At 33.5% G+C, this 14,624-nt stretch overlaps 1 protein-coding gene across 6 annotated transcripts in view; it reads right to left on the bottom strand.

Moving 5' to 3' along the window:
* Positions 1 to 14,624, bottom strand: part of LMBRD2 (LMBR1 domain containing 2) — a 42,133-nt gene that overhangs the window by 17,605 nt on the left and 9,904 nt on the right. For all 6 annotated transcript variants that reach the window (XM_045517077.2, XM_045517076.2, XM_045517075.2 and 3 more), the window contains 4 exons: positions 12,008 to 12,103; positions 9,315 to 9,482; positions 8,207 to 8,417; positions 2,452 to 2,526 (listed from right to left, as the gene is read on the bottom strand). In XM_045517077.2, coding sequence (XP_045373033.1) covers positions 2,452 to 2,526; positions 8,207 to 8,417; positions 9,315 to 9,482; positions 12,008 to 12,057 — 504 coding nt within the window. In that variant the 5' untranslated portion in view covers positions 12,058 to 12,103. The remainder of the gene's footprint in view (positions 1 to 2,451; positions 2,527 to 8,206; positions 8,418 to 9,314; positions 9,483 to 12,007; positions 12,104 to 14,624) is intronic.

Genomic DNA, 14,624 nt, shown 5'->3' on the forward strand with positions numbered 1-14,624 from the left:
AACAGGTAGATCTTTAGAAATCTTATTTGCAAGAAGATAAAAATGTTATTTTGATTAAAAATCTGTCATTCTTGGACATTTCTAATTTTCTCACAAACATCTTCCTTCATTGGTATCTCTAAATAGTCGGATTTTTAGTTGCTGATGTTTTCTTGAAAATGGTTTTTAAGATGCATTGAGTTTCTTCCTACCTCTATTAATATTAATCTTTATGCTCAGATACACTAGGTGGTGATGGGTAGGGCAGGGTATCTTACCTACATAAAGCAACTAGCATTTGAAGATTATTCTAGGTAGGCACCTACTGAAAATGTCATTTATTTTCCTAGCTAAAGAATGAAGAAGAATCACAACAAATCCAAGATGTTAAATTTCTGAAGGGCATAGTACAGATGATTTGGAGTCATCTGCCCCACTATTAACAGTCATGTAATACCTATATGAACTTGAGTAAGTTAGTTAACCTCCCTCAATAGGTCTCAAAAGGTAGCAAATTTAAGAGAAACACTTAGAGACTTGATTTTCAAGACTGTCATATTAACCAAAAGGAACACTAGCTAATAATCAATATAATAGATTAAAATATAGGAAAATAACTGGACAGCCACATGCAAAGAAAATGAAACTAGACCATTACTGCACACCATACACAAAAATCAACTTAAAATGGATTAAAGACTTGAATGTAAGACCTGAAATCATAAAACTCCTAGGAAAAAACATAAGCAGTAAGCTCTTTGAAATTGGTCTTAGCAATATCTTTCTATATATGTCTCATCAGGCAAGGGAAACAAGAGCAAAATTAAACAAATGTGATTATATCAAACTAAAAAGCTTCTGCACAGCAAAGGACATCATCAATAAAATTAAAAGACAGTCTACCAAAAAGGAGAAGATATTTGCAAATGATACATATGGTAAGAGGTTAATATCCAAAATATATAAAGAAACTAATACTGCTCAACAACAAATAACCTGATTGAAAAATGGGCAGAGGAACTGAAGAGAGATTTTCCAAAGAAGACATACAGATGGCCAACAAGTATATGAAAAGATGTTCAACATCACTTAATCACTAGAGAAATACAAATCAAAACCACAAGGAGCTATCACCTCACACCTGTCAGAATGGCTATTATCAAAATGACAAGAAATAACAAGTATTGGCAAAGACGTGGAGAGAAGGGAACTCTCCTATACTGTTGGTGGGAATGTAAATTGGTGCAGCCACTACAGAAGACAGTATGCAGAGTCCTCAAAAAATTAAGGATAGAGTTACCATATGATCCAGCTATCCCATCTGGGTATTTATCTGAAGAATAAGAAACACTAATCCACCTTGCAGCATAATTTATAATAGCCAAGATAGGGAAACAAACTAAGTGCCCATCAAGAGATGAATGGATAAAAAAGATGTGGTATCTATACAATGGAATACTATCTGGCCATAAAAAATTAAATATTGCCATTTGTGACATGGATGGACTTGGAGGGTATTATGCTAAATGAAATAAGTCAGACAGATAGAGAAAGACAAAAAACAATAAACAAACAAAAAAATGAACAAACCAAACCAAATAAAAATAAATACATAGATACAAAGAACAGAGTAGTGCTTACCAGAAGGGGAAGGGTAGTGGGGAGGGTGAAATGGGTAAAGGGGATCAACTGTATGGTGACAGATGGAAAATAAACTTTTGGTGGTGAGGATGTTGCAGGGTTTACAGAAGTAAGAATATAATGTACATGAAAACTTACATAATGTTATAAATCAATGTTAGTTACCTCAATAAAAAAATAAAGACAAACATACAAATCTTTAAAGATAAATAAATCGAATTAAATACAGAAAAAGGAATAGTTCACTGGTTCTGTAAATGCAGAGAAGACAGTTGGGGAACTCATTCCTGGAATAATCATTTTTGGAAGTATATTTAATATCCTTAATGCAATACCAATACATCAAAACCTTAACTGTATGGTTTCTTATTAAATATCTGTATTAAATATCTCACAGTTTCATTCATTCTATGAAATATGAAATACAAAATAACATGTAGAAGGCTGATTGAAAGTGATCACTGAGGTCATAGTTTATTTTCTTACAGGAGATATGCCTTTAGAGACCACATTTAATGACATTTTTATAAACTATAAAGGTCTATCTCCATCACTAAGTCATGGAAATTATTCATTACTTTACATAACCTCTATAGCCACATTTTAATGGAAAATACTGCCAGTAAATAAGGTTAAGCTTATAATTAAAAAAGTATAAATTCTATGAACAAATTACTACTGGCTATGGTTAATATTTCCCTGAAAATGGAAAGCAGTTGGAAGACTTCAATCATGGGCTGTTCTCATACTTTTTTTTCTGATGCTTTTATTATGATGTTATATCACATAAACATATTTCAAAGGAAAATAGATGAGATATAATTTAATTACCTTTTTAAGTATTGTGTCCACACATTTTCTCAATGGGTGGTTATACTTGATGCTCTCATTCACTTTACGAACTTCCTATAAAAACAGTAAGAGAAATAAAAGTATTTCCATTTCCATAGTTTAGACACTTCTAATGAGGATGCTGCAGGCACTATATATATATATTCTCACAAGTTTAGTTTCAACCCAAATTACTCACACAAAGTTTCATTCACAGAATAAAAGTTATTAAGAACATAAGTCAAAACATAAAGTTATAGAACAGCTATAGCTATACCCTCACGCTTTTCATTACTTTCTAGATTTGCTGCCTTATCATTTGCTTACTTGGTAAACCAAGATGAATAAGCATTATAAAAAGCTATGAAGGATCAGGCAAACTTTGCAATTCTACGGGAACAGGACTGTGTTCTCTACCTTGCTCATCAAGCTCAATTATCTCATTATCTAAAGTACAGTGAAGAAACCAAAGGAGAATAGGCTAAAATGTCACAAAGCACCTGTTCCTTTCCAATGAGAGAGCACTCTACAGCAGTCACAACTAATGACTCACTATACTTTTTTTTCAAGTTAAGAATACACTATATGCCAGCACTGTGCTAGGTAAAAGGTCACCACAATCTACACTGGAGGGTGTGGTGGGAAGACATGGTGTTACAGGTCTTTTCACTAAGATTACAGTGTGGTGATGAGATAATTAAACAAACACTTTAATGAGTGTGAAAGGCATAAAGGGGTTAGGGAGGGGAATCTTTAGAACCAGTAGTTCCCAAAGAGTCACAATATTCCATAATACTAATGAAATTTCAAAAAAATTGGAACAACTGTTCTAAGAAGAAGCAACATGTTCAACGGCTAAGGGGCAAGAGTGAACCTACCAGGATATTATAAAGAACATTTTGATTTTAGGGCAGAGAATGGCCTTAAGGGATGCAAAACTGGAGGCAGGGAGACCATCTGGCATATAGACAAAGTTATGAAAAAATGTAATTTATATAACAAAAATCACAATTCTTAACATATGGAGAGCTCTTACAAATCCATAGAAAAGTGGGAAGATAAAGAAATGCCATTGGCTAGTAAGTAACTGAAAAGATATACAAGTTCACTAGAAACAATTACAAATTTTTAAAATGAGAACAGTTCTCATTTATTTGGAAGATAATTTAGCAATATCCATCAAAATTTAAAACATGCAGACCTCATGAATAATCTGTACCAAAAGACATTGTTCCTGTCAAAGAGCTTAGCTTAGTGAAGAAAACAGACATTACTCAAACAGAAATCGTGTAAAAATTGCTGTATAATCTAAAGTGGAAGACTTTCTGATTATTTAAACTAAGATAAAAAGCCAAACTGAGGATAGGAATCAGCCAACCAACGGAAGATGCAAGAATATTCCAGACAAAGGGACAGTACTATACGAAGGCCTCCAAGTGGAAGTGAACAAGGAGTTTCAAGGAAGTGAAAGAAGTCCAGCGTGACTAAAAGGAATGGAGAGTGAGGGCCTGAGCAGCACTTGATCAGGTTGAAGAAGTAAGAGCAAAGCACTTCAGAAGGCCTTAACAAGAGTTTATTCTGAGGTCAATGAGTAAGGCCTAAAAATGCGAATGACAAGACTTGGGGTTTTAAAACGTGCTCGAAGCATCATCACGTTACATTTCTAAGTTGCCTTAAAGTTTTATTGACTTGTTAGCATAACTTTGAATATAAACAATACATTCTGATTATATATTATATATGAAGATCCCATTTTTCCTTTAAATTCTTCAGCATATTAAACAAAAACAAGAACTGAAATAGTTAACTACTGATATTTACTATACCTTAAAAATTTAAGTTTCTTTCAAAAGTTTGTAATTTTTATAAAGCGTGGACAGTATTTGAAATACTAGCTTACTTTCCTTATATAAAATAATATAACTTTGAACTCTGTCATTATTGTGCCTAATCAATTCTTTACCAGAAAAAAAACATTAAGTCAGTCTGAGGGGCAATTTTCAGTGAAAATAAGTAGCCTGTTTCTCCCTCTCCAAAATCCTCTACCTTGAAAAATGATAGAAGGTAGAGATGACTTCTTAGACCATGTAGCAAAAAATCCTTTTGAATGGTTTGACATGGCTTGTAAGTTTTAATAATGCTTCAAAGAAAAGTAACAGACACACAGATGTATACATTCACTCCACAGAAAACATATGAAACACTACGCTAGTTTTATAAAACTGCATTTGGGAGATTTTACGGATAGCTGGAAAACATAATTAATAACTACCAAAAAAACCCTAGGTAATTGAACTTTATGATCTGTTAAAAAATGTATTCAAAAGCAGTGTATTTTAAAAGTTTTCTCTCAAACTAAATTATTCATATTCTTGGTTCCATGCTTTATTTGATGCACACCTCCATCAAATTGGTCATCCAAACTACAAAATGGATCATGTCTCTGCCTTGCGTGCAAGGTGTCAATGATTCCTCAATGCTTTCAAGACACAGCCTGGACTTTTCATTCTGACATTCAAAGCCCAGCTATCTGGCTAAAAACTATCTCTCAAACCTTACAAGCTTTATCTTTCCAACATAAACCTTATGCTTAATTAATTTGCTTTTAAAACCTCTTGATATCTGACTAGAATTCTGTCAGCTATGAAAATTCTATCCATCCTTCAAGGCTCAGGTCATATTTTACTTCCCCCATTTCATCTCCTTTTCTGATCACAACTCAGAAGTGAAACTTCTCTGCACTACAGCATGTATCATTCACACTGCATTTATCATATACTATAAGGGACTGTACAATTTTCTACTCTAGGCAGTTAGTGTCCTAATGATCAATTCCATATAGCACTTAACATGGCAAGAAATCACTATTAAATGATGAAAAAATTTTCTCTACAAGTTTATAAATTTTCAGATATCCAGAAAAACAGAAGGGATCCCAAATTCCCTTGAAATATATGAATAAAGAAATGCACGTCTGATAAATCATGCGTTATTTTGAGGGAGGAAAAAAGGCCCGGAGTTCTCTTGCTATCTATGTGGACCTGCTGCTATTTTCAAAACAACCATTAAGAAAAAGAGTGGTTTCTTACAATATAAAAATGTGTCAAATTAACACTTGGTACACCTTAAATTTATACAATGTTATATGTGAAATATATTCAATAAAGAGTGATTTCTTATTTACGTGGAAAATTTTCTCTTATTTAGTTTTTCAAATCCTTCACATTTTTAACCTACACTAAAATAGCAAAGAAGGCATCAACTGAAGTCCTTAATTTTCTATATCCTATTCCTAAGTAGAGGGCTCCTATTTAACAACAACAACAAAATCTATCTTTATTCAGACACTGATGATTCCTCCTAGCAAAATCCAGACCTCGAATAATAAACTGGACTTAATTTATACAAGGAATTTTGAGAGAACTGGTGAAATCTATATTCCTTAAATCTGAAACAATTGAATTTAATATTAATACCAACTTTTGAGGTGAACACTATCAAATTTAAATAATCTTTTAATTATTTTATTACCAAGTATTAAGTTTCAAATATTTTTCAAAAAATTCAAATTTTCAAATATTTTCAAACATATAAAATATAAAAATTACCAAACATAATAATCTTCTTTTGAAAAATATAATAATATCCATCATAGGCTTGAGAAAATATAACAGAATACTATTTATAGGAGATTTATATTTTGAATCAATGTTTTCTGCTATAATTCTTGCATTTTATAAATAAATGCTGAAAAGTCAACATAAAATTTTTCAACCATAACCAAAGAATCAGTATACATTCTTTTGTTCATTTATTCATGCACTTAAAAATGGTTGCTGAGTATCTAGGAGACTGAAAGACCAAGAAAAATGTTATGGGTCAAACTGTGGTCTCCCAAAATTCTTATGTTGATGTCTTAAGCCCCAGTACCTCAGAATGTAATCTTATTTAGGAATACGATTGTTGCAGATATAATTGGTTAAATTAATATAGGGTCATAGTGGAGTTGGGTGACCTCTAATCTGACTGGTGTCCTTATGAAAAGGGGAAATTTGGACACAGACAGGCATGCAGGGAGAATACCATGTGAATATGAAGACAGAGATCTGCAAGCCAAGGAATACCAAAGACTGTCATTAAACTACCAGAAGCTAGGAGAGAGGCATGCTACAGATTTTCCCCACAACCCTCTAAAAGAACCAACCCTGCTGACACCTTGATCTTGGACTTTTAGCCTCCACAACTGTGAGGCAATACATTTCTGTTGTTTAAACTACCCAGTTTGCAGTACTTTGTCACAGCATCCCCAGGAAGCTAACACAGAAGGCTTCTCTGAAGAATTCTCATTTATGTTGAGACCTGAAAATGAAGTAGGAATTAGCTAAAGAGACTGGAGAAAAGAGCATTCCAAGAGTCTGGGAACAGCATACTCAAAGACAGAAAGGAGAGACAATGAATGCAATGGTTAAGAGTAAGGGTTGGCAAACCAGATTCAATCCAGCCCATGACCTGTTCACATCCATGCTCATTCACTGATATATTAACTATACCTGCTTCCATGCTACAGAGACAGAATGAATAATTGCAGCAGAGATCACATGATACACAAAGTCTCAAATATTTACTATTTGGCCCTTTATGGAAAGTTTGCCAACCCCTATTAAAGTATGAACTAGAGTCAGACTACCTGGCTCTATCGCTCAGTAGCTGTGTAAATATAGAAAGCTTACTTAACCACTCTGTGTCTCATTTTCACTTATAAAATGAGAATTAAAAAAACTTCCCTCATAAGGTTGTCCTCAGAATTAAATGTATTAATATATATGAAGTACTTATAAAGTACTTAGAAAATCACAAGCATATTAAGTCTACATACTTGTTTGCTATTATCATCACCACTATTAAGTGTGAGGAACCAAAGTTGACTGGTGTGCAGAAGACAGAGGCTTGAGATAAACCTGGAGAGCTAAATGTGGGCCAAATTATGTGGTAGACCACATTACTACATTTTAGAGTTTACTCCAACATGAATAAAAGCCTTCAATGTAAGGTTTTAAGTTTAAGAATAACATTATTGGAATAGCATATTTTCCCAGAAGAGAGAAATTTGAGGTGATCATGATAATCCCTTTTAAAATCAATAACCAAATTATTATTTAACAGCAAAATTTTACAATTTGCTGCAATTCTGGGGTGTATATTACTGAAATATATACTTTCAACAACTTTATGAAGTTGGTTCAAGTTATATGAATTTTACAAGTAAAATGAAGTGCCTTAATAAGATAACAGATAGGAAACAAAACTTATGGATACAAATTCCCATGCAAATCGTTCTTTAAAGAGGTTTCCAGACTTGATGGGATTACTTTAGGTCAAACCTTCAGGAAGAAGTGTCCTCTGATTGCTATTTTCACTTCTACTGTGTCACGGTAACCATGTAACTCATCATCTAATCTGGGAAACTTTTGAGTCTTTTAACTATTAAAAGTTTTCCCAAGACAGCAAGCATAACCGTGCACTGTTGAATACATTCTCCCTGCATCTTTGTCAGTTAGAAGATGGAGATATCTCATGAAGCCAAACTGCCAATAAGAAATCATTTGAAAGCATGAAATATTCTTAAGAATTGCACATGACCAAATTTTTAGTACAAAGCTCATTAGTGTGCTAGCAACAACAGAACCAACACTGTCGCCAAAAGGAGATACGCACAACATGATCAGTGTTGAATATAAGGTTTAAACTTGCTTACCTCCATGACATCTTCTAAAGTCTCTTCTGCATCTGCTTTCTCTGTCATCAATTTGGCTGCCTTAAAATAAGTTTTCATAAGTAGATAACCTTTTTTTGCTCCATTCCAGTATGATCGAGGAATTTCCACCAAGCCATACCCCAACAACAACACAAGAAGAAATAGGCCCCATGTATTTGCAGCAGCTATCCCAATTGTCTGAAGCTGGTTCCTAAGACAGAGAAAACATAAGCAGATAGCTGAGACAGATTATTTTTTCCGAAAAAAATGTAAAATGAAACTAACTAGTGTTAGACAGTTTTTCAGAAAAGTGCCCTAATGGAAGGCTAGATTTTTACATGAAAAAATTTGACCTTCAAATCCTCAGCTACTTTTTTAGTAACAGCAGATAATGTCTGTTTAAAAGGAAAGTTAAAGTATGACTGCAGAAATAGACTTTAACACAGGAAACGCTTCTATTATAGTTAAAATTAGACTCTAGGATAATTCATGGCAAAAATTATCCTGAAGAAAATTTATTTTTCATTAGGTGCTTTCTTACTCAACATTAACCAAGAGAAGCCTGAAAAATTTTAAAGCCTAAAAAAATTTTAACTTGTGTTGAGGAAGACCCACAAATCTCAAGAACGCAATAGTAAGGATTATCATTACTACTCTATTCCTGAACTTTTCAGATACGGCTCTTCATACATATTACAGATCACAAGTATCTTATAATGCTTATATCTAATGTTAAAGAGAAATATGCCATCAAATTATACTCAGAACAAAAGAAAAAGTATTCATAAGTTCCAATGAAAAAGAAATCTAGGTATTTAGTCATATATAAGATTTGAAAGTCTATAAAAAAATCATGAGGGTTAATACTTTTAACATATAGCTCTTAGACGAAGCATTAGTCCTTCGTCTAGTAGGTATATTGAAAGATATTATTCCATATTTTCCACCTTAGTAATATTGATTATTAAGATATTCTTTTGGGGGAATCTATAAAACATATAATGAAAGGCTTCTCAATGAAGTCTGTTTACTTGTATATGAGATAAAAGTCAATTTTTAAAAGTGCAAATGTACACAGAAACAATGTTAAGAACATGGCTTTTCTTACCATTCTAAGTGCAAATGTGGGTTTACAGCTACATAAATTAAAAATGCTCCAAAAATTAGCAAGTAGGTGCCATAATAGATTGCATTCTCAATCAGTGCAGTTTTGATCTTTCCAGTGATGGAAAACCCTCCTGATCTTGCATATGACTGCATAAAAGGTAACAGAATCCTAGAAGGTTAGAAAAAATATGATTAAAAAACACTTGATATGTCTGTATAATCTCAAAGTAACAGAAATATGTGAATCTCAATTTTAATGTGTAGTTCTTTTCATGAATAAGTATGATTTTGAGTAATTATTAATACTGAACAAACTATGATAGGTGACTGAATAATTTTAATATTAAATTTTGGGGAGAGCAAAGCATATTCCTGGGAGCAAAAGGAGGCCACAATGACCAGCAGAGAGTACAACAGTGTGAGCAACTAATAATGAATCTAAAAAAAGGCCTTTGAAACTTTTACAGAAATTTGGATTGCATCTAAAAATAATGAGGAATCGTTTTCTTCAATAGAAAGGAGATATGATCAAATTTTAGTTTTCTGAAGTTTTCAACATGGAGAATGGACTTAAAGAGGAAAAAAATTGGAACTATTTGGAGAGGGTAAGTGATGGTGGTGTGGTAAGAAGCAGAAGCGGGGAAAGCTGGTTGTCAGTATTTTGATTTTGAAGTAGCTACGACACATCCCAAAGGATGTGTTCAGAGTTCATGAGAAAGAATCAGAAATATACACAGATTTGGAGTCATCACCATAACAATGGTACTGAAATAACATCAGTAGATGAGATCTGGAAGAGTGAATATATAGAATGAATGAGAAGTAAATAACTGAGACTGAACTCTGAGGAATATCAACTTTTAAAGGTAAGATAGACAAAAGAAGAAGAGGCCAGTAAAGCAGACTGAGACAGAAAAGTACAGAGGTATGGAAGAAAACTAAGGAGTATATGGAGTAGAAACCAGAAGTATTTGAAAATGGAGAGAGAAAACAATAGAATCAAATGCTGCCAACAGGTCAAGTAAATGAAGAGCCTGTATGTGTGAGTGGAGAAGGAAGGGTAGAAAATAGGGTTCAATCGGTTGAGGAAAGAGTAAACAGTGAGCAAATGGAGACACTAAATATAGACAAGTCACTTAAGAAGTTTGGTTGGGTAGAAGAAACCACGGTATATTCATAAAATGGAGTATTTTACAGAAGTGAAAAAGAAAAGAATACTGAGACATACAATACAACATAGAAGAATCTTCCAAATATGTGAGCAAAAAAAAAAAGAGAGAGGCAAAAAAAGTACTTACTATGTAACTCCTTATTTATAAAGTTCAAAAGCAGGCAAAACTAATCAATGTTGATGGAAATCAGAATCATGTTTACCTTGTGGAGTGTAATGACCAGGAGAGAAGTATGAGGGAAGCTTCTGAGGAGATTGTTAGTGTTCTGTATCATGATCTGAGTGCTGATTATATGGGTGTATTCACTTGGAAGAAAGTCAAACTAAACAACCTGTAAACTTGTCTGTACTAATTTACACTTAAAAAAAAAGTCTCTAAAAATTTTTAGCTATGATAAGAAGTAGATCATTGAGGAGGAAGACAGAAAGCTGGAAAGGGTTGTCATCTGAGAGACTTTCGGTATTTTTTTTTTAAGGATGAGAGAATTCTGCTTGCTAGGTTGAAACTGGAGGCTGTAAGTATAGGTAACAAGAGCTAAAGGAGATGGGTCCATATTTCAGGAAGAGAGATTAATTTTAAGAGTGACTCTTTCATTCCTGGGGCGGCAGAAAGAAAGTGGGTAGTAGGTAGGTTTCTTGGTGAGAAGCTGCAAAGACCTGCCACCTGATGACTTCTTTTCTCATTGGGAGGCAGTAAGGGAGGCAGGAGAGAAGGTGACTGTCTCTAGGATGTAGGGAACAGCCGAAGTTTGCAGTGATTGGAAAGATCTGTTGTGGAGAATGAAGAGCAAGCAGACCAGAAGAAAAAAGGATGAAAGTCTGGCACTGTTGAGGGCCCAGTTGAGTTCCATGAACATACTATAGGGGCACTATGCTCTGCTGTGTGATTTTTCTCTTGCAATGTTCACTACCTTTAGTTTTAGAGCTTTGTTACTTGCATAATATATAAAACGCTCAGTAGGCAGTGGATAAAGTATGAGTCTGGAGCACAGCAGAAAGACAAAGCTATAGCAAGTAGAAAGAAAAATGTGGAATGCAACACGGGTCAGTGAAACTATGGCTATGATTAAAGTTATTGAGGGAGTCAGATAACAAGATGACCAAAGATGAGACTCTAGGGAACACCAACTTTTAGGAAACGGGCCACAGAAATGGAATCCACAAAGGAAATTCAGAATGTTGGGGTAAGGACATAGAAAGAAAACCAGGGGATAACGATAACCTTAGCATGAGCAGTTTCACATAATAATGGGGCTTGAAGAAGGTAAAGAGGGAAGGCAAAAACTGGAAGGGAATGGTAATAAGGAGAGTTTCTTCTTTCTGTTTTTTATTTCTTGTTTGGTTTTTTCCTTTCATTTCTTTTAAGATATGAGATTTGAACTAGCAGAAAGCGAGAGGAAACAGATTTAAGGAAAAAAATAAGTGACAGGAATAAATTCTAAAATATGAAAGTTCACTGAAAAAATAACCACCTTTTAAAATTTAGCTAAAATTTCAAAAATTTTATCCTTCACACAACTTACCACGTTAAAAATTGTGATGTCCAATATACTACCCTCCAGAAAATTGGCATGATCCCATCAGGAATGTAACTCCATGGCTTGAAACACGGATGTTGGCTATTTAATAACAATTTAAAGCCAATTAATCATAAATGATTATTTAAAGGAACTATATAACTAATTTGTCTGTGGCAAAGTTCACTTACATTCAGATTTCAAATTACTGACTCTAACTTGTACAATTTCATAGAAAACTTAAAACTCAAAGCTGATTGTCAAACTAAAATAAGACACACAAAGGGAACAAAACAGTTTGTTCTAAAGAGGAATGCATTTAAATTTTCAACTTTCAGTGTTTTTAGTCACTGAGTAGAAAAGAGGACAATGTTCTAGTAGTCTAGTAATGTGACAGTTTTTTAAAAGGAAATACATCATGAAATCAAACCTCTGATTTGATTATCTTTAAGGTTGATGATTACTTTTAAAATACTCACCCTATATGTGGAGTTGGTTATGGTGGGGGAAGAGAATGACATTAGGTATCCTAAAGAAACTGGAACCCTAACTAATCAGTGAGTGTACCATATCTATGGAGATAGATGTCAGCATATATAAATAATTCTGCTGGAATTTTCTGAAGATATGTGTATCTGACCATAGATTCTTCCAGTAACACTCAGCTTTCCTAGACTGTAAGGCTATTCTTTAGTCCAAGGGCTTTCACCAAAAAATTCACAATGGTGCTTCAAGAGGGAGTAACATCTACATTTTAAAGTCACCCATATCCAGCTTAGATCTAAAAATAAATAAGTAAAAGCTACATAAAGAAGCATGGAAATACTACTTAAAGCACTGGTAAAAGCTATACTTAATATTTCTTAATTTTTCACTTGAAAGTTTGATATAAATTCAACATAATCTTTTGATAATTTGAACTTTATTCTCAGTCTAAAACTATAATGATTTCAAAGGATGTGCAATATGAAAGGAATATCCTACATACAGAATAACCTCTTTGTCCTTTATCACAACCTCGTAAATTAGGCAAATGAGAAAATGCATGTCCCCATTTTTTTTGAACAAAGAGAGGCTGAGAGGACAAATAGCTTTTGAAGTCACATTCTTAGTAAGGGACTGAAAAATCAGGTCATCTTCAAGTTTCTCATTAGCCCCTACTGAAAGGCCTTGTGCACCAATAAATATTTAAAGTTTATTTAAGATTTAAATTTAAATAGAATACAAGGTAATTAAAAGTCTACTAGCAAAGGATGAAGGGGAGGAGGTGAGTAAAGAATGAAGATAATCTTTAATAAATATAAAATCCAGATGGTAAAAAACTGACTTTTTAAACAAATCAAATTGAATTTGAATATACAATAAAATTACAATGAATATACAGTGGAGAAAAAGCAGTCTTCAATAAGTGGTGCTGGGAAAACTGGACAGCTACATGCAAAAGAATGAAATTAGATTCATTCTCTAACACCATATACAAAAATAAACTCAAAATGGACTAAAGACCTAAATATAAGACTGGATATTATAAAACTCCTAGAGGAAAACATAGGCAGAACTCTCTGACATAAATCACAGTAATATTTTTTTCGATCCATCTCCTAGAGTAACGGAAATAAAAGCAAAAATAAGCAAATGGGACCTAATTAAACTTAAAAGCTTTTGCTCAGCAAAGCAAAACACAAACAAAACAAAAAGACAACCCATAAAATGGGAGAAAATATTTGCAAATGATGAGATCAGCAAGGGATTAATTTCCAAAATATACAATATAGCTTAGTATCAAAAAAACCCAGCCAAAAAATGGGCAGAAGACCTTAATAGACATTTCTCAAAAGAAGACGTACAGATGGCCAACAGGCCCATGAAAAGATGCTCAATATCATTAATTATTAGAGAAATGCAAATCAAAACTACAATGAGGTATCACCTCACATTCACTCAGAATGGCCATCATCAAAAAGTCTACAAATAACAAATGCTGGAGAGGGTGTGGAGAAAAAGGAACTCTCCTACACTGTTGGTGGGAATGTAAACTGGTGCAGTCACTATGGAGAACAGTATAGAGGTTCCGTAAAAAATTAAAAATAGAGTTATCATATGATCTAGCAATCCCACTCCTGGGCACATATCCAAAGAAAACTCTATCTTAAAAAGATACATTCACTCCAATGTTCACAGCAGCACTATTTACAATAACTAAGACATGGAAGCAACCTAAATGTCCATCAACAATGAATGGATAAAGATGTGCTATATATACACAATGGAATATTACTTGGCCATAAAAAAGAACGAAATCATGCCATTTGCAGCAACATGGATAGACCCAGAGATTATCATATTAAGTGAAGTAAGTCAGAGAAACACAAATACCATATGAAGTCACTTACACGTGGAATCTAAAAAAATAAAAAAAGATACAAATGAACTTATTTACAAACTAAAAATAGACTCACAGAATAGAAAACAAACTATGGTCACCAAAGGGGAAAGGAGAGGGGAATATATTAGGAGTTTGGGATTAACAGATACACACTACTATATATAAAATAAACAACAAGGATTTACTGTATAGCACAGGGAACTATACTCAATATCTTGTAATAACCTATAATGGACA

This window comes from Camelus bactrianus, chromosome 3 (assembly GCF_048773025.1).
Source record: "Camelus bactrianus isolate YW-2024 breed Bactrian camel chromosome 3, ASM4877302v1, whole genome shotgun sequence".
In the NCBI taxonomy this organism is placed as follows: Eukaryota; Metazoa; Chordata; class Mammalia; order Artiodactyla; family Camelidae; genus Camelus; species Camelus bactrianus.